Source organism: Sminthopsis crassicaudata, chromosome 3, assembly GCF_048593235.1.
Source record: "Sminthopsis crassicaudata isolate SCR6 chromosome 3, ASM4859323v1, whole genome shotgun sequence".
Taxonomy (NCBI): Eukaryota; Metazoa; Chordata; class Mammalia; order Dasyuromorphia; family Dasyuridae; genus Sminthopsis; species Sminthopsis crassicaudata.
The window spans coordinates 215706364-215734249 of record NC_133619.1 but is presented as its reverse complement, the minus strand read 5'-3'; the positions used below and the strand labels follow the sequence as shown (position 1 = coordinate 215734249).

Sequence of the window (27886 nt, the reverse complement as noted above, 5' to 3'; positions counted from 1 at the left end):
GAGCCTTATTTGTTTGAAAACATATAAAAAGCCCGCGTTTTAAACCACAGTTGAGCTTCACCCGAGGGAAGGATGCTTCACCCGGGAAAATCTTTACACAATTCAAGTTGATTGAGGCTGAAACGGGGCTCCCAGACATTTGAGTTTTTGAGGTTCCCTTGAATTGGTGATGTATTCTCTTCCTCTATCTGCTATAATTGTCATATTGTTAATTGTTTTTATTTCTATTTGGTTTTTTTATGCAAATCTAAACTATACCTTGTCCTATTTGATTAAAACCTTACTTTCGTTTTCAATTGAGTCTGAGAGCGTTATTTATAGGAGTGAATCCGAACATATAACTTTTCTTAATACAGTGACTTCACTGTGCTAAGCTTTACCTAAGCACAAAATTCCCAGTAGAAAAATTGCAAAAATATGCTGCTACCGTAAACCTGGCTTTAATCAGGGAATAAATAAATATTTAAGTACATATCATGTCATACACAAGAGCACAGAGACTACTAGAATACCAGGTGAAAAGTCAGAAAGACATGAAGCCAAATCCTGCCTCAGAAATTTACTGATTGTATGACCCTGGATAAGTCATTGAACATCTTTCAGACTCATTATATGTGAAATGGGTAAATTAGCATATAATTTATAGGGGTGGGTGAGGTTCAAATGAGACCATCATATTAAATGCTTTGTAAAGGTTATACATATTATATATCAGCTATTATACACACATGTATCATCTTACTTATCATCTAACACTTATTTGATATATGTTAGATGATAAGCTAATATTTGCCAAAGCATGATAAAGTGTGTTAGATTCTGAGTCTGCAGATTCTAGGATTCAAAATTCCTCTGCCTAGGGCCAGGCTAGCTTTCTGGGGAACTTCAGATGAGTTGAAGGAGGTGGGAGAGCTACCAGGAGGCAGGTGAAGTCTTCTTTGTCTCCAGCTGAGTTTGTCCCCAGTTTATATACTCTATTACAATTACATCATTACAGTATACTGAGTATAAACCAATCATTATATCACTAGGGAACCATTATTTGTTGTAAGATTAAATCAATCATACTGAACTAGAGAACTACTAATCACCATGCTAAATTAGATAACCATTGTCTTATCAATTTCACTGAGTTAACATCTTTCTCCAGAGTTCTGACCCATTACATATAGCAATACATATAGAATAGAATATATATAATAATATAGAATATATATACTTTTATATAATATATAGAAAGTACTTAACTTCACAAAGTTGTTGTAAAGCTCAAAGGAGATTGTATATACAAAATTATGGTTACTGTTCTTCAGAAAAGACAATAAAAAGAACAAATTTTTGCACCTATGATAGTTTACTCTGTTTCTGAAAGTCAAGAACATGCAAAAATCACTTTAGAAGCTTTTTAATCCTCTGTTTGATCTCATTCCAGTAAATAATTCCTTGAATATAATAAACTGCTGTTCTCATTAATGTCATCCAGCCTTTGCATCATTTAATATGTATTTTCCTATTTTCTCTTGAATCTAATCTTACCAGATTTTAGTAATGTCACTGAGACAAGGCAGATGCTGTTGTTACTGTGAAGAGCTAGTGTACTAGCCCTACATATCTAATTGCTCTAATAAGCAGATTCAGTGATGTCAGCATTGTCTAAGTCTCTCTCAGAAAAAAAGCTGTCCTGTTTAGACAGACAGATGAGAAGCCAACATCTCTATTTCATTTAGCAATTAATGTCACAGAGGAAATTGTAGTTCAGTTTGTAAAGGAGTACTGAATTTGTAAGCCTAGGTTTGAATCTCATTTTTAACATCTGCTACTCATGTCACGCTGGCAAAGTTTTTCTGAGTCTAAATTTCCTTATCTGTAAAATGATGGGATTAGGCAAAATAAAAACTAAAGTCTTTTCCATATAATCCTATTATCCAAGGACTTGATTTTGAAGTAAATACTGTTAGCATTTGGACAGGCTGTACAGTAAATAAAATAGAGAAATGGCCTTCCATTCAACTAGGACGTATAGAGGCATAACTGAAAAAATGTAGCCAGGTGGCAAGATAATATAAGGCAAAATTATAGCATCTATTTAGAAGAAATCCAAAATAGGTATCTTAGAAGCTTTAGTTCCACAAGGAATACATAGACTAAAGAAAGGTTAAACAACTATTAGGATCATGACTCAAAGAATAAAGTTCTAAAATAAGTAGAAAGGAAAGATAAGTAATGAAGAAAATTAAGAAAATTCTTTTTAGAAAAAGTATCAGAAAATAAAAACTTATAAACTAATTAACCAAAGGTTTTACTTTACTTAATTAAGGGAGAAAATTAAGTAACTAGAAAAAAGCAAGCAACTAATATGCAAAACTCTAAACCTAGGGAAAACGTTAACAAAAGGCAGATGGAGAGGGGAAAAGGTGATGTTTTAGAGTGAGGGGAAAGATCTGATAAAAACAGAGTTGCTTTAAAATAAATTAAGAGACTTAGCACTATTTCGACAGAAGAAATGGGGAACAGGGGAGAGGGAATCCTAATTTGGAAAAAACAAAAAGAATCAGAAGTGCAGCTAAGAAAAAAAAATAACATTCAATGTAATCTAACTTTTAAAGGAGCCCTTTCTTTTACAATGCTCTAGGCAGTTTTGATCTTGATCATATAAAGAACACATAATTCCTACTGGAAGAAGCTTGGGCAATTAAAACAATTCAGAGATTAATTTTATGTGAATGAACTTTGTTTTTCAATTAGAAGATAACTATATATTTGTACTTAAAGAAACTCTTTTCCATTGTCAAAATGTGGTATTTTAATTGTCTAATCTTCTTAATAACTAAAATTCTTCAAGACCCAAAGCTAACAGTAAGGAAGAACCATTCTTTGGGGGGAAAAAAAAAAACACAAATAACAGATAATTTTAGAACTAGAAGGAATAAATTTCTCACTAGAAATTAGGAAAGCATAATCAAGTAGATTTTTAGGCTAGTGATAAAAATATTTCCAAAGAAAAATGTTAATATCTTGGTTTTGAAAAAAATAGCTTTTGTTGTGATACAGTTCCCTTTTATTGTCCTGCCTCAGTTTCCCTAATTGTCCTGCCTCAGTTTTTCTAAAAATTTCTGCCTCAGTTTCCTTGAACTAATCTGCTTCAGTTCTTTTTAATGTTCTGCCTAAATCCTATTGGTTGCAACACGTTCCTCTCCTGCTCATTAGGTCTGAGATAATTAGAACTGTGGCCACTATGACATTCCAAAAGACAAAACTCCAGATGTCCTCAGATACCCAATTGGCATTATCTACCTCTATCTTGTCAGACTTCCTGGCTCTAGTCTGACTATCTCCTTTACTCCCAATTTGTAAGAATTTATGGTCCTACCACCCCCACCCTGTCAGAACCTGATTGATGATCCGTTCCTACTCTCAGTGCTTGGACTCTGCCCCTGCTTCAGTCTACTCTGGTCGCTTAGAGCAATGCGTATATATATTTCGTGGGAAACACATTGCTGCTGGATGCTTTGAGACATCAACCCTGGGGGCAACATGCCCCCAAGTACAATCCTTCCGTCTCAAATAAAATATTAAAAATTCTAATCTCTATCTTGACTCAGTTTCTCTGACATTACATTTGGAGGTCCCACCAAGATATAAATGAGAGCCAGATTAGGGATTATAAACCTTCAAGTCTCCCCCTTAGGTCTCTGGGTGACTGAAGATCTGGGTTCTTTGCTTGGAGAGGCCGGCCCTCTGGATTTCTCCAGACTTCAGGAAGAGAGCAGTTTTTCAGCTGCAGCACAGCCCAATGGTAGACACTTTCATTTTGGGCACAGGAGAGTAAATCTGGATGTTTTAAGACATAATCTGATCTGTTTACCTGTTCTGTCTGTGCTAGCTTCTGGATTATCAGAATAATAAAATTCAAACAAGTATTAAATTCTGAGAATGGTAACAACAAGATGCTGAATGATACCATCTGTTTTGGATGTCTTCTAAGACATCTGGTCTGAATGTCTCTGGACAATAAATTTGGGTGTCTTTTAAGACACATATCTGGTTCTGTGTGCCAATGGCACAACTGTTGTCTTCTAGAACAACTCTGGGTATTCTGGAACAATTCTGTGTTCTGGGTCTGGTACAATCCTGGTTCCAAACATTTTTTTTTTTTAATCTCTGGGCATTCTCTATGAAGGCAGAGAAATGCACCAAACTGGGGCTTGGAAGCTTAGAAAAGCTCCGTTTGAATTCTGGGAAGGAAGAATCTCCAGCAGAAACAAACTTCCCTCAGGGGCTATTCCTGGGGAGAAGTCCCTAGTCTATATATAATGACCCTGACTGGATCATCTATTATTGTGTGTTTAAGATTTGGGATGGAAATTGTTAAAATTGTGTAACTATTGCTGTTAAGGATGTTGAGGAATCTTTAGGACTATACTAGTCTGCTATGTATAGGAATTTTAATTAACTCTAGGGATTTATATGTGGGATGGTTATTTGATAATTTATTTGCTTTTTTTTTTTTTTTTTTTTTTTTTGGATGATTCCTTACCGCGAGAAAAAAAGGGAGTTAGAGATAGGGAATTAGGGAAACTGGTGATTTTTCTCAAATACCTGAACTAATGGGAACCCCTAGTTTTCTGTTCACCTTTGCCTTAGGCACTTCTGCCCCACCCCTTATTTCACCAGTTCAGATTGAATTGGAAGTCCTTTAAGCAGTCCTTTTTTTGTTATTTTTAATATGCTTTAGCTTTGAAACTCCTTATTCTGTTGGAATTGCCCTGGCAGACTCAGGTTTTGGGGACTATTTTCTGATTGCCTATTTTTAGAAAATCCCCCAAGTATCTGGCAACTTGGGACTGGCAGTCTCTCTGATCTGTTTCTCCACTCTTGTAACCCCAGTTCCTTAATTAGTGTTTCAGCATTCTCAAAGAACATTGCAGTTTTGATATCAGGCCTCTAAAAGTTCGGGGTTTGCCTGCGTTGATAGTCTAATTGTGAATACTCTGATAACTCCACTTAGACATCTGGATCCTTTCTGTATCCTAGTAGCAGCACCTGCTTGTTCTGAGCAGGTGGAGCTACTCCAAGTCTCACCTTTCCCCCTTTGGAGTCTCCTGACAGCTTTGGGTTGCCCCTCTTCTGGGCAGGAATGACTGTCTCAAACACTGCTACTCCCTCTATAAGCAGAGGCTGAGTTAAGTGCACAAATGACCACAGATCTAATTCACAGTGAATCGTCCATCTCATTGTCCAGCCATTCTCTGGCTGAGATGGTGCTCCAGAACTGTAGAGGATTTGACATGTTTGCAACAGGGAGCTTTTGTACTACTGTTAACTCAGAGGTTGTCAGGGAGAGACTTGTCCTTGCTATAAGTCCTTGCCTTATTCTAGTTTTATTTTGGTTTATTTGCTTCAAATAGGGTTGGTCAAAATTATGGTGCTGAGACCTTCCAGGTTTCTAGAGGAAGGTAATCCAATTATTTGAATATTCAGAAGAGAGACCGTGGAATGTTGTGCCACAATTCCCTTTTATTGTCCTGCCTCAGTTTCCCTAATTGTCCTGCCTCAGTTTCCCTAATTGTCCTGCCTCAGTTTCCTTGAACTGTTCTGCCTTGGTTTCCCTGAATTGTTATGCCTCAATTCCTTAATTGTTCTGCCTCAATCCCCCTGGTTGCAACATCACCCCTTCCTTCTAATCATTAGAATTAAGGGTTCTAAGATTAATCTATTCTAAGATTATAAACTGTAAAAGTTTAATCCAGATAAGGAGAAAGACTTTCTATCTTAGACATCATGACTCCAGACCTTCCCAATTTATCAGAATGTCCAGTGCCTCCCCCAATTCTGTCATTGTTCTTCTCAGAATTTATGATCCTACCCTCCACCCTGTCAGAACCAGATTGATGGTCCGTTCCCATTCTCAGTGCTCGGACTCCGTCCCGACCTCAGTCTACCCTGGTCACTTAGAGCCATATTTCATGGGAACCTCACATTCCCTGCTGGATGTTTTGAGACATACCCTGGGGGTAATATGCCCCCAGAACAAACTTTCCCTCTCAAATAAAATATTAAAAATTCTCTAATCTCTATCTTACCTTTAAGCCAAAATTTAATAAACAGTTAAGAACTAACTAATCACAAGAGAAAAAACCAGCGGATAAAGACATAACAAAGTATTTGGACTAACCAACTGATAGAACTTGCTATCAATACAAATATCTGATGATGAAATTGAAACTATTTCCACTCATATGAGTGTTCCAAATCACTACTGATCAGAGAAATGAAAATTAAGATAACTCTGAGATACCACACATACCTGTCAGATTGGCTAAGATGACAGGAAAAAATAATGATGAATGTTGGAGGGGATATGGGAAAACTGGGACACTGATGCATTGTTGGTGGAGTTGTGAAAGAATCCAGCCATTCTGGAGAGCAATTTGGAACTATGCCCCAAAAGTTATCAAACTGTGCATACCCTTTGATCCAGCATTGCTACTACTGGGCTTATATCCCAAAGAAATACTAAAGAAGGGAAAGGGACCTGTATGTGCCAAAATGTTTGTGGCAGCTCTTTTTGTAGTGGCTAGAAACTGGAAAATGCCCATCAATTGGAGAATGGTTGGGTAAATTATGGTATATGAAATGTTATGGAATAGTATTGCTCTGTAAGAAATGACCAGGAGGATGAATACAGAGAGGTTTGGAGAGACTTACATGAACTGATGCTGAGTGAAATGAGCAGAACCAGGAGATCACTATATACTTCAACAACGATACTGTATGAAGATATATTCTGATTAAAGTGGATATCTTCAACATAAAGAAGATCTAATTCAGTTCCAGTTGATCAATGATGGACAGAAACAGCTACACCAAGAGAAGGAACACTGGAAATTGAGTGTAAAATGTTTACACTATTGTCTTTCTACCCAGATTACTTATACCTTCGGAATCCAATTCTTACTGAGAAACAAGAAATTTAGTTTTACACACATATATTGCATCTAGGATATACTGTAACACATTTAATATGTATGGGATTGCCTGTCATCTAGGGGAGGGAGTAGAGAGAGGGAGGGAGGGGAAAATTTGGAAAAGTGAATACAAGGGATAATGTTGTAAAAAAAAAAAATTACCCATGCAAAAAAATAGGGTTGGTCAAAATTATGGTGCTGAGACCTTCCAGGTATCTAGAGGAAGGTAATCCAATTATTTGAATATTCAGAAGAGACACTGTGGAATGTTGTGCCACAATTCCAAAAAAATTATAATTATAAAATTAATTTAAAAAAATACAAATATCTGAGACAGGCATTGCAAATGGACAATCACTTGAAACTAGAACTGAACAACTGGAGAGTGGAAGAGTGGAATGAATTACCATCGCTTTTTTAATAACCTCAAGCTTCTCTCTGAATTAGAGACAGCATTTTCATACCAATTTCCTCTGATATCATATGGCTAAGAGTGATAAAATACTATCTTCAGTCCTCAAAGGATCAAAATTGAGGATTTCCTTTTGAAAAATAGAGAGGTTTATGATTGATTAGAAGGTTAAATACATGTTACAGATCAAGATTTGGAAAGCGTTTTGTATAAATGAGTTACCAGAGGAAAAAACAAAAGATGTGCCTGTTAAGACAATGAAAAGGTCACATGCTTCATTAATATGCATGTGATATCAAGAAAACTAGGGAAAGACACTAACTTATAGGTGGAACTTTTTTTTTCTTATGTGAGGCAATAGGGGTTAAGTGATTTTCCCCCCCATCCCTCTCTCTCTCTCTCTGTCACACAGCTAGTAAGTGTTGAGTGTTTAAGCCCACGTTTGAACTCGGGTCCTCCTGACTCCTGGGTCTGTGCTCTACCCACTTGTGCCACTTAGTGGAACTTTTATGGAATAGCTATGAGAAAACACTGAGAAGGATAGGTAGACATAGATGGGGTTGAGGAAATCACAGGCCACTGATATCACTATATTAGTATTAGTGCATTAGTCTTATTAAATGTATAAGTATTAGCCTTACTAAAGTTCTTCCACTAATAGGATGGAGAGATAAAGGTAATAGAATAACACTTTATCTCTTTCAATAAATGCTAAGCAACTATTCACAAACTGTAAAGAAATCACTATGAAAATCACTAAGAGCACACACAAAAACACAAATATATAGTTTTCCTGAACATATGTAAAATGTGGTCCCCTTGTTTACAAACTAGTTTGTCTGGAAGAATGTTTGTTTATATAGGTTAGTAGGGGGATACAAGCCTGAAAAAAGGATATAGAGACTAGGTAATTAAAACTGATTCCTTTTAAGTGGCAGTCTTAAAATTTTTAATATTTGTTGGAAAATATTTTAAGATATATTTATTATTCTAGGCATCATATAAACAAAAAGTTAAAGAGTTAGACATTTTCCCCAGTCCTTATTCTCCAAAACAGGAATTTTATGCAAGAATTAGAACAATTGAAGCTGTCTGTTGTGATGGGTAAAATCTGAAATTATTAAGGAAACAAAGGTCCAAACTTCAAGTGTAACAATTTATTAAGCAATGCATGCCAATCACATAAAAAAATCAAAACCAGGCTTCCTAGATTTGGCATTGGATCCCAAATGCAGGGTAAGAGAAATTTTTATGCATTGAAAGAAAACAATTAGCAAGATACAAAATTAGATAATGATAAGGGACTTTCCAAGTTAGAAAAGGGATAAGCAAGTTTTTGGAATTGGGAGGAAAGAGGTGGACTTTACTGGAAGTAAAATAGGATATCATTCAATTCACAATTAGCAAGGAAGTAGAATTTACAAGAAAATGAAGCAAGTCTCAAAAAGGAGTCAGTTTTATAAGATGCATTCATTTTGGTTCATACAAATCTCATAATTTTCTCATTCTCAAAGTCAAAAAATCAAGAAGTCTAATAAGGCAATTATGAATTAACAGCAAAGAATACTTTTCCTTCATATTTACTCAATCTCCCCTTCTTCCCACTATAGCTCCCCTGCTCGGGTAAAATACACAAGTTGGCCTATTATCTTGTATTCTTGGATCTGTTCAGTAACTTACTCTGCTGCTGCTGCTGTCTGTGCCAGCACATCTTGCCCCTGCTCTTTACATGCCATTCTGTGGAGACATGAAGCAGGCCTCAATTCTGCCCATTCCTTGCAAAGTAAGAAAACATAATACAGAAGTATGTAATATCTGGGATGATAACTTTCTACCAGACAACTAAAGATGAGAAAATAGTTTTGAATAGAAACCATACTCAAGTATTGTTTTCATGGCCCCTGAAAAACAGAAGGAACAAAACAGAACTCAATGATTCTTTGAGACAATAATAAATATTAGAACGAAATCAAAGGATTAAAAAAATAGGAGAGAATATGAAACATATGTTATCAAAAGCAAAGGACTTGGAAAACAGGCCAAAGAAAACTCATCTTTAAATGGAAGAAGGTAACAGAATGGATTAGAAAGCAAAATTCAACAATCTGTTGATTACAAGAAGAAGGCTTAAAGATTTAGAGTTAAAAAAAAAAAAAAAAAAAAAAGCAAAGGCAGGGAATTATGATAGACAAAGCAATATCTTTAAAGGTGTGAGAAGCAATACACAGCAACAAAACAGAAGATACACATACCAAATTGCACAACATCTAAGCACTTAAAGAAATATTTAATTGGTTTGCCAGAAGAAATAGAAAGCATAACTATAATACTTGAGACCTCAAAGTATTTCTTTCATGTGAAGCCAAATCTAGCAAAAAAGATAAACAAGAAAGAAGGACCCAAATAGAACTTTAGATAAGTTAGCTGTACTAGATATCTGATGATGACTGAATGAGAATAGAAATGGTTCTCTTCTAAATGTGGTACCCTTACAAAAATTAATCTTGTGCTAAGGCATAAAGAAGCCCATATATCAGCTCTTTTAGTGGGAGCAAAGAATTAAAACTGAGGGAATGTCCATCAATTGAGGAATGACTGAACAAATTGTTATATATGATTGTGATGGAATACAACTGTGTTTTAAAAAATGATGAGCAGAATGCTCTCAAAAAAACATGGAAAGACTTACATGAATTGACCCAAAGTGAAATGAGCAGAACCAGGATATCATTGCATATATTAACAGCAATATTGTTTAATGATCTACAGTAGATAACTTAGCTATTTTCAGCAATACAATAGCAAGACAATTCTCCAAGACTTATGATAAAAGGTGCTATCTGTCTCCATATTAAGAACTGATAGAATCCAAATGAAGATCAAAAATACTTTTTATTTACTTTTATTATTTTTTATTATTTTTGGTCTATTTTCTTTTACAGAATGACTGATATGGAAATATGATTTATATGACTACACCTGTATTACTGCTTGTCTTTCCCAGTGGGAATGGGGGGACAGGAAAGTAGGGAAAGAATATAGAATTCAAATTTTAAAAAAAGTTTAAATTGTTTTTATATGCAATTAGGAAAAATATGAAATAAGAAAAAAAAGCAAGAAGAAATAAATCTCATCAGTAAGCAAAGAACTACTTGAGAACAGAACAAAATAAAAATTTCTAAGAGCTAAACTGACAATTTCCTCAAAAAAAAGTCAGTTTTACAAGATGGATTCATTGTGTTTGATTCATTCAATTTCCACAATCCTCTCATTCCATAGGTGTTAGGTTCTTACTAAGTGCTAATGAGATATTAGGTTCTTACTAAGTGCTAAGTCAGTACTTAACAATTCTCTAGTTCTGGTCTTTACTAGGAGTTCAACCCCTTTGAATTCCTGGGGAAGAACTTGCATGCTTAGGAAGAGCAAGTTCATTGGTTGAAGTAATTTTTCCCAGAAGCCCTTACATTATCCCATGCCCATTCTCTGGGAGGATAAAAGAGGGCAGCTCTGGAGGAAAGAGGGAGTTTTGTCTGGACAAGACTTGAGGCTGCTCTCTGGAGGAAGGGAAGTTGGCTCTCTACAGGAAGAAGAATCTGTCCAAGAGATTTGAGTTGACACAGCAGATCTCCTCCCAGAGAGCGATGGGCAGCTTCTGGAGACAACAGCACGTTACACATAGGTTAAAACATCAAGAAGTCTAACAAGGTAATAACCTTATAAATTAACAGAAGAGAATGCTGATCTTTCATATTCTTCTATAAAAAGAGATGGAAACATATTTGTGGAAACATGTTCAAAACTCAAGGTACTCAAGAAAAAAACAATGTTCAAAACTTAACTGAACCCAAGGTATAAACTTAAAATAATCTAACAAGCAACAGATATTGATTAAGGGTCTATAGTTATAATGTTTCTTATAAAAGCAAAGAATAAAACTCCATCATCCTTGTAGTTTTTTTCCTCTGAAAAAAGCAAATTTGTAACCACTATTTAAGATTATAGGCTTTAAAAATAAAAGAATATTCTCAAATTGGGGTTAAGAATTCTTTAATTTCAAAATCAAAAGCTTCTAGAGATATTATTAGCCTGGATTAAGGCTTTACTTGACAGAGTGTGAATATCTTTAACATTAAAAATATATATTCTATGCTATCTAATATAATGCATTGTCAATTGGATCATATATTTAAAGCTAAAAGGAATATTAGTATTAGAGGACACCCTGAATTCTACATAGAACTGAGGCCAAGAAAGGTTAAGTAACTTATCTAAGGTCACACAAGAAGAAAATGGCAAAATTTGGACATAAACCCAGGCATTAGGTGAGAAAAAATTTGGAAACTGAGACTACTCCCAGAACTTCTAGGAAACAAATCTATCTATTATAAATGAACTTCTCAGCCACACTAAAATTCTCACTCTTTCAGAATGAGTTTAAGGCAAAATATGGCTTTATTCCTGAATTTTTTTCAGTCAGAATGGAATTATTTCATTTTAGATATGTTCATTGGAAGATACACATAAGCGGTGCAAATTCTCACCACACCTACACATACTCATTAATAACATAAAGGCCTAAGTGACCATCAATCTAACCCCACATTTTATAAATGAAGAAACTGAAGATGGGAGATGTTAAGCAGGGACAATGAAAGAGATTAATCAGGATTTAAGATCAGGACTTCTGAGAGTGTCCCATCTAGAAAACTGATTTTAATAGGAATGGAGAAAATTCCCAGTAGAATTAGATGATTCTTGATTATAAGAGCCATTTACATTTGCATTCTATATTTATTAAGAATATTAATTTGCTTGACTCCAAAATTAATAAAGTTTCTCTCCATGAAGGGCAAATAAACAACTAATGGATACTTATTAAATAAATGTATATTTATTAAAATAAATTTATTAAATTATTAAATAAATCAAATTAATTTAAAAATTAAAAATAAAAATACATTTATTAAATAAAATAAAATAAATTAAATTAAATTTATTAAATAAATTAAATGCTTCTGACTAAGAATGCAAAAACAAAAATAAAAATCTCTCCTTGTCCTCAAAAGAAGCTTATATTCTTCTGGGGAAAACAAACATACACATAAGTGAATATAAAATATACGTGATACAACATAAAAACAAAGTAATTTAGAAATGGGGTATACTAGTAGAAGAGGATATTGAGAAAGAGCACTTCTAGGAACTGGACTTTAAAAATGCTTGAAAGAAAGTAAGGATTTCAAGAAACAAGTAAAAAGAGGGTGAATGAATTCAAGGCAGGGTTAACAATGAAGAGAAAAAGTACTGAAATTAGAGATGGAATGTTGTATACAAGGAACACAAGTGTTTGTTTGTTTGTTTTAATCTCCTTAAAAATGTTTTGTTTCCAAACTGGCAAGGCATTTTTTAGTATCTTCATATAAAATAATAACCCAATCACTTTCAAGGAAATAAGCATTCTAGGACAGTATTTTCTAGTTTATCAGAAAATGAATCTTACAAAATACTATCATTAATAGTAGATGGAAAAATAGGACATAGGGTTGGGATTTTTTGTTTGTTTTAATCTCCAACTAAACAGGAGGGGAGAGGAGAGAAAAGAAGAGAAGACGCCCCTCTCATCTATTATGCTTTGCAACCAAGGAAAAAAATTCATCTATCTTTCTTCTACTTTTCCCAGTAAGATCTCAACTGTTAACTCTTAGCTGCCCTTAATATACCCTGATAATTCTCTCTTTCAGGAAGCTATTTCATTGGTCCACAGAAGTGCTACTGTAGGCCCGCCTTACTTCTGCTGACCAATGAAATCACCACCACCACCCCACTCTCAGCCTCTTGGCCTAGGCCCTCTTGTAACCTTAAAATTCTGCTATGCATATTACTGAAACCTAATCTCTTACTTTTGAAAGATTATATTTTTAAAGAGTAAAATTAATTTGTATGTCATTAGGAAAAAAATTTTGACAGCATTATTTTCCCATCCCTTTACAGCAAAATTTAACTAATATTTCTAAATTGCAAAATACATTTTTGAGCAGTACTCACAATGAATTTTGTTCTGGGGATAATTATTTTTAGATATTTGACAGAGGTTACAAACATGCTACAAGGTTACAAACATATTTCAATAAGAGAAAGCTTACTATACAAAAATATTTGCTTACTCTTGATGTGGTACGTAGAAGAGGACTCAAAATAATTTGTTTAATTCACACTACATTTTTCTTAGAGTACAATTTATGTCCCCACTGCTTGGTCAGCTAAAATAAAAAGGTTCTATGACAGCTTCTGTACTAGCAGATTATTTCAACAACACAGTTAATGCACTTGGAAAACATTTATGCTCAAGTTTCAGATATTTAAGAAGTAAAACAGATATAGCCTATTAATTTGAAAGTCTACCCAAAATAGTTGTTTCAGTGTCCATGAAATATGTTTTTAAAAGTTTAATGTTTTATTGATGCTTTTAAAAAGTATTTTACAAACACATGTACATATACATATATAGACATGCATATACACACATACATTCAAGTAAGAAAAAGCATAGAGGGAAATCTAGACAATGTAAAAAAACAAAAAACAAATGAAATCTATTTTTAAAAGGAAGTCTTAAAGAGATATTTTCAGATAAGCAATTGATGTCAGAAATGAGATTGCAATGAATTAAAAAATAAGAAAGAATAAATAAAAAGAAGAAAAATAGTAGCAACAAGTATAGATAACTTTTTTCTAGAGCTTTATGAAAGAGTAAAAAAGAGAAAAGAATAGGAATTGAAGGGAAGGGAAGAACATAGAAAAATATTTTTCAAAGAACCTAAAACTGGGTATATTGGGTAAAAGCTAATTATAAAGAACCTCACATGGTATATAAATTATTTTGTTGTTATAAAACTTATAAAAATACATTACTAAAAACCACATTTCTATTCCATGAGCACAAACCACAGCTAACACCAAAATATCTTAAGTTTCTTAACAATATTGTATTAAAGTAGTTTGTCATTTCAACATCTTTGTCAAGAAAACCCCAAATGTGGAGATGAAGAGTTGGATGCATATATACACACATGCACACAAAAACACATATTTCAATTTTTTTACATATTATTTAGAATGGAATACAAATTTATACATGTAAATTTGAGAAAAAAATTTTCATGAAAAAAGTTAAGAATTTCCTTGTATTACAATTTTCAACAAGTTAGAAAAACAGACCACATATGGTCAAAAGAAACTATTGTCATAGAACACTGTTACCTCTGTTGGATTTTCTCCTCAATTCTGCCTGATAGAAAAAGTTAGAAACCATAAGTTAATTCTCTGTGGGAAAAAAAACAAAATACTTTTCAACTCTGATGAAATCTTCTTTGAGCTGAGCAACAGAAATCTTTCTTTTCCTTCATATGATTAGGTCTATTTGCAAATTTGTTATACATATGATTTACAGTCTAGCTAAACTGGTCTACTTATCACACCCTCAAGTGAAACCTAAGCTTTCCTATTTTAACTCTTAGTTGCTAAAAAGTATAACTTTGAGTGGAGACTGATAATAGTAAATTTACTGAAGTATCTACATACATCCTACACATTTCTACAAATTAATCTTTCTAATCGAATGACCATGCCACTTCTCAAAAACCTGGCACGGCTCCTTTTAAAATTCATGCAATCCAACAGTTTCATTTTGTAGTGGAGAGAAGTAAGGTTCAGAGATATTAACTGACATGCTCAAGATAACTTAGCTAATTAAGTGTTAGAAAGCTGAGTACACATATTCTTAGGAATCCGTAATATATTTGTATAAACATATGAACTGTTTAAAATTCAAAGAAATAAGCTTCACATATATGTATATATACATATATATACACATATACATATATATGCACACATATACACTCATATATACAGGAATCATTTGTATTAAAATTAGAAACATAAGCTCTAAAAATACTAATGCTTAAATAAGTCATGCCCATTCTAAGTATCCATTAAAAATAAGTTAACTTCATTTGGAAATCATATTAATAGTAGTGAATATATATATAAATATTTCTAGTTATGAATTTTTGTTAACCTATTTTGCAGTTTTTTATATAGCTGTTGTCTATACATAATTTGAATAATAATAGTATTATAAAGAAAATAAGAATTAGATATAGTGCCTACTCAGCAGATTTAAAGTGAACAATAAACTTGACAAGTTTGACTTGAAAAACAATAAAGCACAAATAGCTAAACTGGCCAAACAAACATACCTCCCTGAAAGGTATGGCATATATAATCCCCAAAGGAAATCACTTTCCACATTCTGGGTACTGCTTCTGGAACTCCGTGTTTCTATTTAATTTCTTCAGTTAATTTAAGCATTTCTATATCTACATCCTTAGATGTTTTGTATCTTTATTTGGGACCAATATCGTGTCTACTGTTTGTCTAGTGCACTGCCAACTATGGATCACATGCTTGTTTTGAAAGAGTATCCTGTTTGCAAATTTGAAAATGGATACTAGCAGATAAAATATGATGTAATATTGGAACCTCTGCAAGAATTAAAAGAAAAATGGTTGGAGAATCAGTATTGGAATATTGAACTCTTTAATTGCCAGATTTTTTTTTTTTGCAAGTTAAGGCCAACTGAAGAATGTTAAATTGGTAACTTATTTTGCAGTCTTCTACAAATAAGCAACTGAAATAAATAACTAATCAAAAGAAATTAAAGACACTTTTCAATTTTAAAATATTTTGTTCAAGTTTCAGTCTTCCAATCTACATATATTATGATAATTTTGCACACTTCCTAGCACAGTATTATACACTATGGGATGACCTTCATGACAGCTTTTGCTGATACTGATAACATGATAACTAATATATTTTAAATATAAATCAGTAACACTTAAATGGTTGTAATTATTCTGGTGGAGAAAAAAACAAAAACTAAAAAAACCCAAAAAAGATGAACTTTAATCAAATTTTGATGCCAAATCTCTTTTTTGAATCACATAACATATAAGATCTATCATAATGGAAAATCTTCACAAAAGTAATTCTCTGAGTCTGCAAAAACAGGGTTTCCTAAAGCTGTTCTGCCTAATTTCTAATGGGCCTCCCCATTCACATAGAGTAAAGAGTGGTTAAGAAAGCTTCACACATTGAATCCATTTGATCATCAATACCATTTTGCAAAATTATTAGTATGTTTTAAATACCACAGAATTCCAAGGCCAAATTATAAACAAAAATCTAAATTCTAGAGAAATTGAAACTCATAAAGAAGATCTAAGTGTTTATTTTAAATGGTATTACATGGATATATTTTACCTGAAATTCCTCCATAGATCTCTTCTGATATCCTGGAAGCTTCTTTTCTGTTCCCTTTGACGATATAGAAATGGGTTAAGAGAGCCAAAAAAATTTTAATTAAGAGCTTAAAGAAAAAAAAGAGAGCAAAAATAGTAACATAAATGTTTTTAAAACCATGGAACATTGAAGTCTCCTCCATTTTGGCTCACACTTGGTACAAGTCTTTAGGTCTGTAACATTTCACTGGATTATTATTGGTATTGTATGACATCTATTTTAAACCTTTTAGCTGTTTGGTGCTCTAATTACCAAGAACTCATTTCATCAGTCTGACATTGATGCAGTTACTAAATGACAATACAAGTGATTAAAGAGCTTTCTGTGTTCAATGTTATAAGCACCAAAGAAACTTTTAACAAGTTAGCAATCCAATCCAAGAGCACCTTGAAAAACCAATAAGAAATCCCTACATAAAATCCATTTTAATTAATTTTCTAATAATAGGTGAGATACTAATAGCTATTTGACTGTAAAGGAAAATTTTTTCATGAGATCTGACATAGTTTGCCCTTCTCTCTCCTTCCCCATTTTTTTTTTTTAATATTGATCACATGGTGAAAAAATTTGACAACCTAAAACTGAGGAAAATGCCATTATCTTTTTTTTTTTTTTTTAACATTGCCATCAAAGTCCTACAAAAGGATCATATTCACATACCATTTCATGATCTAGAACAGTATTTTCTAAATGGATGCATAATATACTAAATACACATTTACACACATTGTGTGGCTTTCTACTTTCCTGAGATAGGAGATAAAGAAGCATATGTGGAATCAGGGAAGCCTAAGTTAAAGTTTTATCTTTGACTCAAGCTGTCTGTACAACCCAAACAGTCCCATAAGACTCAGTAAGAAGAGTTGCAGATTGGTGTTGGGTAGGAGTTTCCTCATTGGGAACTTCCTCTGTGAAATAATAGTTCTAGTCATGGGTTACATGAGAGGAAGAATAATAAGGTAGTTATGGAAGTCAGGTTCCATATCTGACACAAACTGGCTAAATTTCTGTGTCTCGAGTAACTCTCCAAAATAAAGCTGCAAGTAACTCTCCAAAATAAAGCTGATCTGTACTGAAATTTTCAAATTGGGAATGCCCTAGACCAAAGAAATCATCAATCCAGAAGCACTCAGTATCTAATAAAAGTTGTTTACACAGAAAAGTGATTCAGAATCTTGATATCTGTTTTACTCTGGTGATGAAATTGATATTTAATACTTTGATATGTATCATTCTATAAAAGTGGTTGTCCAGCTATTAGCCTGAAGGCTTTCAAAAATAAGTACCCCAAAAGGCAGGTTTTAACTTACGCCCATATTTATATGAAATCAAAGCAAATCCCTCAAGTTCATGTCAAAAAGTGTGAAGGTGTCTGAGTACACACATCCCCTACTTTTTAATAGAAAGTATTATAACCTGGGCTGCTCTGGCAAGCTAAGTTCTAAAATGAACATGTCTCATGAAGGCCTTTAGAGAATGTCTAGATCACCTAAGAAAGAGGCTCTGTGTTCCTCACCATATGGGTATTGCCCTTTGATTGGCTGTCAACACCTTTAAAACAGGTGAAGTCTAGCGGGTCATTCATTTCTGCCACTCTTTCTCTAATACACTGCCATGTCCAGAGGGTGAAGATCACAGTTCATTCACAGCATATACAATATGAACTGAACTGGCGAGAGAGGAAGGACTTACCTTCTGTTCCCTCTCTTCTACCTCAGTTCTGAGAAGTGGGGTCTGGGGATGTTTGTTTCTATTTTGTGCTGTTTGTCCTCCTCGGGTTCAGATACCAGATGTGATCTTTGGGGAACAAGAAGTCCAAGACAGGATTATGAGTCAGGTGGTGTAGCCAGCCAGCTTCGTGTGGAAACCCTGAGAAGCCAGGGTGCCTCAGGTTCGGGCTCAAGCCCAACCTAGGTTTGTGCTTGGAACTGGGAGTGTGCTCTATGGGAACTGAGGTAAACTATGAACTTAATCCCCTTCTCCTAGTCAGAGGCTGGAATGGTGTGTGTGTTTGTGTGTGTGTGTGCACGCTCATGCATGCACGCTTTCACATGCATGCAAAGAGAGTCAGGAAGGGGAAGGTTATGGCTCCTAAATTCTGGGAAAGTTCAAGATTTAATCTTCAAGTATCTTGAAGTAAATAGCAGGTTGTAAAAGCTATTATGACAGTGACTATAGAACTGAGGTACAGGGGCCACCTCTCACAAGAAGGCAACAACACTGATAGCTAGAATCATTTGCAGAGAACCTAGATCTTTCCTGGCAGGTGTACCAGAGAACCCTGGGAAAGAAATAACAATGTAACATACTGGTCTTCAGGTAATAGGAACAAAGGTGATCTGTGTTATAACATAATGCAATACTTAAATTTATAATCATTCTAGCAGAAATCTTTAGTGTAACATTAAATAAACACAAAATTGTGGTTTAAGTACCAAAGGATTTTACTATAACATATTTTCAGCTATAATGAGGACCTATAGTCTTGAAAGGTGACAGTGAGGAGGGTCAAGTACATTTACTTAAAGCTTCCTTATTTGTCCATCTTTTTAGCTTTCTTAAGTGACTGGTTATGAAAGATGATACTCATTTCCATTCTCTCATCTCAGCACTACATAACAGTTTCTCTCCAATACTTAAGTGTAAGATTGAGCTTTGAACAATAAATTCTCCTGCAAAAACAGTGCTGCATGCATGTCCTTCATGATCAACTTTGCAGCTATCCTATATTCTGCCTGTTTTTATCACTAAAGTGGGGTCACAAACAGTAATTACTACTGCTCTTCCTTTCAAATGATTTCCTAGTTAGATTCTTGGTTTAGAGCAGTTTACCTTTTTCTAATCAATTTTTTCTTAAAGGGTTTTAGGGCAATCTATGATTACCAGAGCTTAAGAAAGTGATTGATTAATATGTATCTGTATTTGGGGGTACTCTAAATGAATAGAGTATACTTTATCAAGTTGATTTCTAGAGCAAAGCTACTGTTCTCCTAAGTTCTAGAGGTAGCACTGAGAGGTTGAGGTATCTTTTCTAAAACTATGATCCACAAGTTTTTACCTGGTATATTCCTTCCCAATTATATCTCTCCTATCAGTCAACCAGTAATCAAAAGTTGATAACCATACCTAGTTGATAGAGGCAGGTAGGTGACACAGTAGATAGAGAGCTGGTCTGGAGTCAGGAAGATCTGAGTGGGAATCTGGCCTCAAACACTTACTAATTGTGTAAGCTAGCAAGTCAAACACTTCACTTCTGTCTGCCTACATTTCCTCCCCTATAAAATAGAGATAATAATACCTCCATTCCAAGGTTGCTGAGAGGATCAAAATGAGATAATATTTATAAACTGCTTTGCAAACCTTTAAGTGCTATAAAAATGCTAGTTATTATTATTAGTTCATCAATATCACTGATAATTTTTAACATTATTTAGGTTTCATTTTGTTTGTAAGACAAAGAAATATTTAAAGTACACAAACTTTTGAAACCTCTCTGCCACTGTGGACCCTGGGAATGTGGATAAAAGTTATAAAGTGCTTACAATAAACACTTCCTCCAGCAGCACATCTGATGGACTGGTTACTGTTTGTAGGACATGATTATTTGGTCACTGTGTTAGCTGACTGCTGAGCCAGGTCATTCTTCAGGGATGGTTCTCACCAGGATTGGCTGATACAACAGACTTTGCCATAGATTCTAGGTACCGAGCATCTGATAGTTCTGTTGACCTTTTGAAGCTCATAAGGCTATTACCCAGAGTTTTCTATCTCCAATACTTATTCACCTAAGATAAGAAAAAATGCAGAGAAAATAAGCAATATGGTACAGTAGAAAATATGCTGGACTTTTGAGTTAAAAGGGCCACATTTCAATTTCCAGTTTTACTTTTCTATTTATGTAACTATTTATTTGTAAAATAAGGGGCTGGACTAAATATTAGCAACATTTACATAGGGCTTTAAAGTTTACAAAGCACTTTACAAATATTACCTCATTTATTTAACCTTATCTCCATTTTGTAGATGTGAATATTAAGACAGAGGTTAAATGACTAGCAGTCACAAAAACAGGTGTCCAAGAAAGGATGTGGACTTAAGTATTGCTGATTCTAGGTTTAGTGCTTCACCTACAGCACCATCTTGCAGCCTAGATACCTCAAAAGCTAGTGAGCTGGAACTCTAAACCTATGAAAATTTCCCAACATCACCACAATTGCATGCAAAGAACTCTCTAGAGATCAATTTTAACAGTAATGTCCATGTAGTCATTTGGAAAAGGAAAACTGCTGCTTTCTGGTTATGATATACTATTAGCATATGAAACTTCTCCAAATTAATATGAGAAAGAAAAAAACAAAACAAAACATGAGGAACTCAACTCCTAATTGGGGAAAAAAGTATAGCAGGAATTGGATTTTATTTTTTCACTTCTAGATTGTCAGCAGAAAGGAATTTGAAGATACAAATTGAAAAGATAACAAACAACCAACACTTTGTTAATTGTATGCCATTTGATCAAAATCACTTTGTAGAGCAGGGTAAATGAAGGAAAAGAAAAATAAAGACTACTGAGGCAATGATGAAGAGTGGGAGTTGTCCAGAGAGAAGAACCTGGGTGGTAATTACTATCTGGTACTGTAATAGTATAGAGTAAGTTGCAACTAGTATTGTAGGAATTAGGCAAAACAGCAATCTGGCAGGATTCCATGACAGATCCTCCCTTTTGTTCTAAGTGAATGCCATTTGTTTTCTTCTTAGGTTTATGGAAAATATTTTTTTAAATTAAAATATTTAATTTACAAGGTACTAGATTATTCTCTGAAAGCCCAGGAACTCTTCCAAGAAATCTGTAACCTCTGATTTTGAGGCCTTTTAATTCCTTCTCAAACAGTAGGCACTAAAGTCTTAACTGTCCTCTGGAAAGCTACACTTGGTGTCTGGAGTGGTGATGGCGGTGGATTGCTTCCCTAAAAGTACCATGTCTGAAGTTTAGTGTGCTAGAGTACACCTTTAAATCTCTTTAACACAAGGATAGTTCCTTGGAAAATAGAATTAGAGTTGGAAGTAGCATGTAGTTAGGCCCCAGTTAACAATTAAGGAAGTCATTAAAGAAGTTTCTCCAAATCATAGGAGTCAAGAGAACTTAAAGGCTATCTAGTCCACATCTTTCATTTTCCATTGGGAAGTTTTATTAGATATATTCTAAACATAGAATCAAAATAGATTTTATTTGTGGTAGAAAAGTTGGTATCTGTGAATATTTAACATAATGAATTAATAAAGCATCTTTGTTTCAGGCAGCTCAACACACTAAATATTTTTAAATTGATTTTACTAGTACATGTTCAGTTATCTGCTAACAATAGCAATTCACCATACTCCTAGTTCACAAATAACTTTCCTCATAATCCTATAAGGTTTTCCATATTATCTAGTTTCATTGATGAAATCTGGAAAACACAATGGAATCCAATCATACCAATGATTATCAATTAAAACTAAAATAAATTTGTGAAACTTAACTGTACAGGGCAGGAACTCTGGAGAAATATACTTAAGGCTCAGAATGACTGATTTAATCCTACAACAAGGTATTAACTCAGTGGAATTGATAATACAATGCTTATCTAGTTTAGCATGGTGATTAATAGTTCTCTAGTTTAATATGATTGACTTAATCTTAAAACAAGGTGTTAACTCAGTAGAATTAAGATAATGATTTTCTTTACATGTACTTAATATAGTTCTACAAGTTGACACCCATGATGATGTACTTGTAATAGGGTATATTTAAACTGAGAACAAAGTCAGCCACAGAGGTTCCATCTTTGATCAACCTCCTGGTGGCAATCCTACCTCTTGCACTTTGAGAGAAAAGACTTGACCAGACTCCTAGTGGCTCTCCGATCTCCTGCATTCCTCCTCTGAAACCAAGACCCATTCTGGAGGGCCTCCAGAAAGCTAGCCTGGCCTCAGGTGAAGGACACAGACTGTGAAGGATGGATATAATAACAGACTATGAAGGAGATAATAAAGACTTTGGACTTTATTCCTTACTCTTCTCATGATGATTATTCTGCTGAGACCAAGACCCATCCGAAGGCCCGAAAGCTATCCGGAACATTACATTTTGGTGCCCAACCTGGGACTAAGGATTTACACTCAGCAGTCCAGACTGACATGAGTTCAGTGGAAGTCTTCATGACCTGAAATTAGGGTGAGTACAAAAATAGACAAGCAGGAGACTTTGGTAAAGGCTAAACTGAAATGGGACAAATGCTTAGAAAAGAACTTTTCCCACTCCAAGGGAAGTGTGTAGAGTGCATAGTTAAGCTAATAAAAAACAAGTTTTGATTATAACTTGGAAGCAGATCATTGGACTTATAGAAACATTAGAGTACACATCCCCTTGGTTCTCAAAGGAAGAAGGATTAGAACCAGACAAGTGGAAATTAGTGGAAAAGCAACTAATTGAATATTACAATGATAGAGATCCTGATTCAATTCTTAAAGAAACATTCTACACACACACACATACACACACACACACACATAACTTAGGGAATTACATAAGTTTTAGAATAAGGAAAAAGAAGAACGATCAGGAGAGGGAGGGTACTGATAAAACAGCTGAAAAGCATGAAGAATTAGACAAGAAAGGAGTTAAGTACAGTGCTGATGAAATTAAGAATAGTAGTGCTTCACAACTGGAGCCATTAGAATATTCCTTCCTCAATTAATCCTTCATTCAAGGAGAAAGAGGGGGAGGGGCAGTGACACAATCAGCACCACCCATGAAGCAACTTTGTCCACTCCCTATGACAAGATTATGAAAGGCACTAAAGCTAAAAAAAGACAGGATATATCTGATTTTAACATAGAAGCATACCCTGTTATTCAAGAGTTTGACTCTTCAGATCAAGAAAGGAGAAGATACATTCCTTTTGATCTGGAAATTATCAAATATCTGAAAAAGGATTGCACTCTTTATGGGGCTACATCATCTAATGTTAAGATGGTATTAGAGAATTTGGCTTTTGAAGTTTTAACCCCTAGTGATTGGAAATCTATAGCAAGGACATATTTAGAACCTAGACAAAACTTGTTGTGGCTTTCTGAATATAGTGAACTCTGTAGAATACAAGACCAATGAAATAGGCAAACTGGAGTTAATATACCAATCACCATTGATCAACTACCAAGTATAGGTCTTTATGCAGACACTTTAGCCCAGATTAATTACCCTATAGCAGCATATGAGCAAATTGCTGCTGCTATCAAAGCATGGGGCACCCTCCCAGAAAAACAAGATAGAGGGGAAGGCTTCACAAAAATAGAGCAAGGTCCAAATAAACCCTTTGCTGATTTTGTGGGATGTCTGCAGACAGCTGTCATACAAACTACTGGTGAAAATGCAGCAACAGGAATAATAATAAAACACATTGCTAGAGAAAATGCTAATGAGGTTTGTAGAATTATACTAGGACTACACAAGGATGATCCTTTAGAGGAGATCATAAGATGCTGGGCCACAGTGGGCACAAATGCCTTTTATACTGAGGCTATGATGCAGAACATGGGAAGACAGAATCCCTCTTGGCAAAGGACTTCCAGAGAAACTTGTCAATTATTTCAGTGTGGTAAAGTAGGGCATCTGAAAGCTCAATGTTGGCATAGAGATAGAGTGGGAGGACAGGATGGGAGAACAAGACCCAAAATCCCATGTACAAAACGTTAACAAGGGTTTCCACTGGGCCTCTGAATATAGATTGACTCAGGGAAACAAGAGGCAAGGTGCAGCTTCAGGGCCCCAGGCAAAAAAAATTAATGGGGCATGATGGCAGCCAAGGTTACAGCCAGAGAGTCTTTAGAAGTTCAGTATTCAGACATGATCAATCAGCCAAAAAGCATTCTGATGGAAGAAAGGGATTACAAGCTCTATCAGTCAAGAAGCAATGAGATGGGGGAAAGGGTTGTATGTAGCTAGGACTACCTCTCCTGGAGAGGTGAAATCTGTTCCTGTCCAGCCTATGGATTCCTTGCCTCCAGGCACAGTAGGCTTGACCATTTTTACCTGAGAGTATTTACAAAATAGTGTTCATCCATACACTGATGTGGAAAATTAGGGAATGTGTAGGTAATCTCCCAGTCACTAATACAGGTAGACAATGTGTGACTTACCACCCAAGAGAAGTAGTAGCATCAGATTTACTGATATAGACTCCTAATAGGCAATCTGGTGATAGTTGCCCAAATTCTGACTCCCAACAGCAGAATCCAGGAATATTCTAGACTACAGCTATTACAGCTGACCAACCTATGCTCACTATCTATATAAATGGCATACCATTGGAAGGGTTAGTAGACACAGGTGCAGATTGTACATTAGAGGTGCCAATTGGCCCAGTCATTGGCCAAAGATTAAGGCAGACATCTATATGTCAGGCATAGGAGGATCAGTTGAAATTAGTGCTGCCCCTATGAGATGGACATTTGAAAGTGAAACAGGAATTTTTACTCCTTTTATAGTTGAAAAAAATCCCTATCAATCAATCTATGGGGAAGAGACATTGTACAGCAGTTAAGATTACAATTGAGTACTGATTCAGTCTATTCAGTGGGTGTGGTACAAAAAATTGCCCCAGCCCAAATAAAATTTGTAGCTTCTAATATATATCAGCTCTTTAAGGAACTTCAAGAGCAAGTGAGAAAGCATCCAAATAAGATTTACATCTGGCATGTCCATTCTCATAGTGGATTTTCAGGTCCTACTTTTCATGGAAATTCAAAGGCAGATCGCCTTTTAACCATGTTAGCCAATACTCCTTTATTTCAGACAGCCCAAGAATCTCATTCTAAATATCATCAGGCTGCTTGAGCTTTATATTTACAATTTGGGATAACAAAAGAGGAAGCTAGGAACATAGTAAAAGGCTCCACAACTTTCCTTCCTTTCCACACTCCTATGCTACCTCTAGGAAAAAACCCTTATGGTTTGAGACCCAATGAAATTTGGCAATTGGATATGACCCATTATAAATCTTTTAGTTGTCTGTCTTTTATCCATGTTGTAGTAGATTCCTTTTCAGTATTTACTTTTGCAATACCAGCAGCAAAAGAGACACCCCGAATGGTCACTGAATTCCTTTTACAAGCATTTGCAATTATGGGTGTGTTGCAAGTAATAAAAACAGATAATGGACCTGCATATACATCTAAACATTTTGCACACTTTTGTGCACAGTATCAGATTTTACACACCACTGGCATACCTTTTAATCCTCAAGGACAGGCAATAATAGAGAGGAGAAGCAGACTTCAAGACGCTCCTCCAAATACAAAAGAATGGGGGAGCCACAGGTAACCATAGAGAACTTCTAAATTTATCTCTCTGTACCATTAATTTTTTAATTTTCGATAAAGATACATTGGCTCCAGCAGACAGATTTTATAACCCAGTCCAAGCAGCTCCACTATCTTTAAATAATCACCAGGTGATGTGGATAGATCCAGAAAGTGGTGAATGGAAGGGATCAGATAGGTTAACTGCTTGAGGGAGAGGGTTTGCTTATATCTCTACAGATGGAGAAGGAATCAGAAGGATGCCAAGCCGTATTCACCTTGTCCATTGGAGACAGAAAAAGAGAAAAACCTTGAAACAAAGGAGAAAACTCAAGAAACATCAGGTGGTTCCATCTCTGACTACACGTGCCACTGAAAAAGCATGACTGGTAACATGACTATTAAGGCAATTGACTCATAAACATCAAAAATTGTTGATAAGACTGTTACAAAATTTCAAAACCTGCAGGAATCATTGGATTCCCTGAGAAGAAAAATTGTTGCAGAACTTCAAAACCAGCAGGAATGGTTGGATTCCCTGAGACATAAGACTAATACAGTACTTCAAAATCTGCAAGAATCATTGAAGTAATATGGACAATAGATTGGTTTTGGACTATTTCTAGGACTTAAGGACATGTATAATTCATATTGATTCATGTTTGCTACATCACCACTAGCTGTGTTATATTACTATGTGCTTGTATAATACCTCCCATATTGATGGATTTATGTATACCTGTTTCAAGTGAGACCATTCAGAAACCTGCTAACAAAATCTGGTTTGATTCCCCATTTCCCTTTGGTGTTTTCATCTCCCTTCCTGAGATGTCAGGGAGGGCGTGACCACTTATGTTCTAAAACAAAAGAAAGCGGGAGATGTAAAGGGCAGGAAGTCTGGAGAAATAAACTTAAGGCTCAGCATGATTGATTTAATCCTATAACAAGGTGTTAACTCAGTAGAATTAAAATAATGATTCTCTAGTTTACATGTACTTTATACTTAGTATAATTCTACAAGTTGACACCTATTCTACAAGATTGACACCTATGATGATGTACTTGTAATAGGGTATTTAAACTGAAGACATAAGTCAGCAACAGAGATTCCATTTTTGATCAGCCTCATGGCAGCTCTCCTGCCTCCTCCATTCCTCCACTGAAACCAAGACCCATTCCAGAAGACCTCCAGAAAGCTAGCCTGGCCTCAGGCAAAGGAAACAGAATGTGAAGGAGATAATAAAGACTTTGGACTTTATTCCTGACTATTCTCATGATGATTATTCTGCTGAGACCAAAGCCTGTCTGAAGGCACTCCAGAATTTTCAGGTATTCCTTACTATTTTAAAAATCTCTTTTAAATATTATTGTATAGATGACAATGCAATTGGGGAGGGAGACTAGAACCTTTCATGTTAAAAATGAATGACAGTATTATCTTTTTGTTTTGGTCTTTACATGCATTAAAACAGTCACAACTTTCTGCATTTCACATACCAGGAAAGTAGTGCAAAGAGTTAACCTTTTTTGAACTTTTTTTTAAAGGTTGAAATGATGGCATATCTGGGATTATAAAGTCCCTGACTCCTATAATCATACTTTTAAGGGACCTTATTCATCATAGTGAAAAGACTGCATTTGAATGGGAGGAAATGTTAAAATAAGAAAGGTTTAAAAGTACCCAATCTTAGTAGAAAAAATTATTAAATAATCTACAACCATAATGAAAATAGATAATGGAAGTATAAACTGAATGAATGCTAAAATAAAATAAAAATCTAAAAACACATAGAGAAGA

General features: G+C 34.9%; 1 protein-coding gene across 3 annotated transcripts in view; it reads right to left on the bottom strand.

Annotated features, from left to right (window-relative positions):
- ASB11 (ankyrin repeat and SOCS box containing 11) overlaps window positions 1-27822 on the bottom strand; it is a 61245-nt gene extending 33423 nt beyond the window's left edge. The window contains exons 1-5 of one of the 3 annotated variants that reach the window (XM_074299947.1): window positions 20289-27822; window positions 18439-18543; window positions 16708-16761; window positions 14641-14703; window positions 9061-9155 (exon numbers count right to left, since the gene is read on the bottom strand). In XM_074299947.1, the coding sequence (XP_074156048.1) occupies window positions 9061-9091 (31 nt within the window). In that variant the 5' untranslated portion in view covers window positions 9092-9155; window positions 14641-14703; window positions 16708-16761; window positions 18439-18543; window positions 20289-27822. Of the gene's footprint in view, window positions 1-9060; window positions 9505-14640; window positions 14704-16707; window positions 16889-18438; window positions 18544-20288 lie in introns of those variants that run through there. The other 2 variants (XM_074299949.1, XM_074299948.1) reach the window with 2 other exon arrangements.
- Between the last annotated feature and the right edge of the window lie 64 nt (window positions 27823-27886).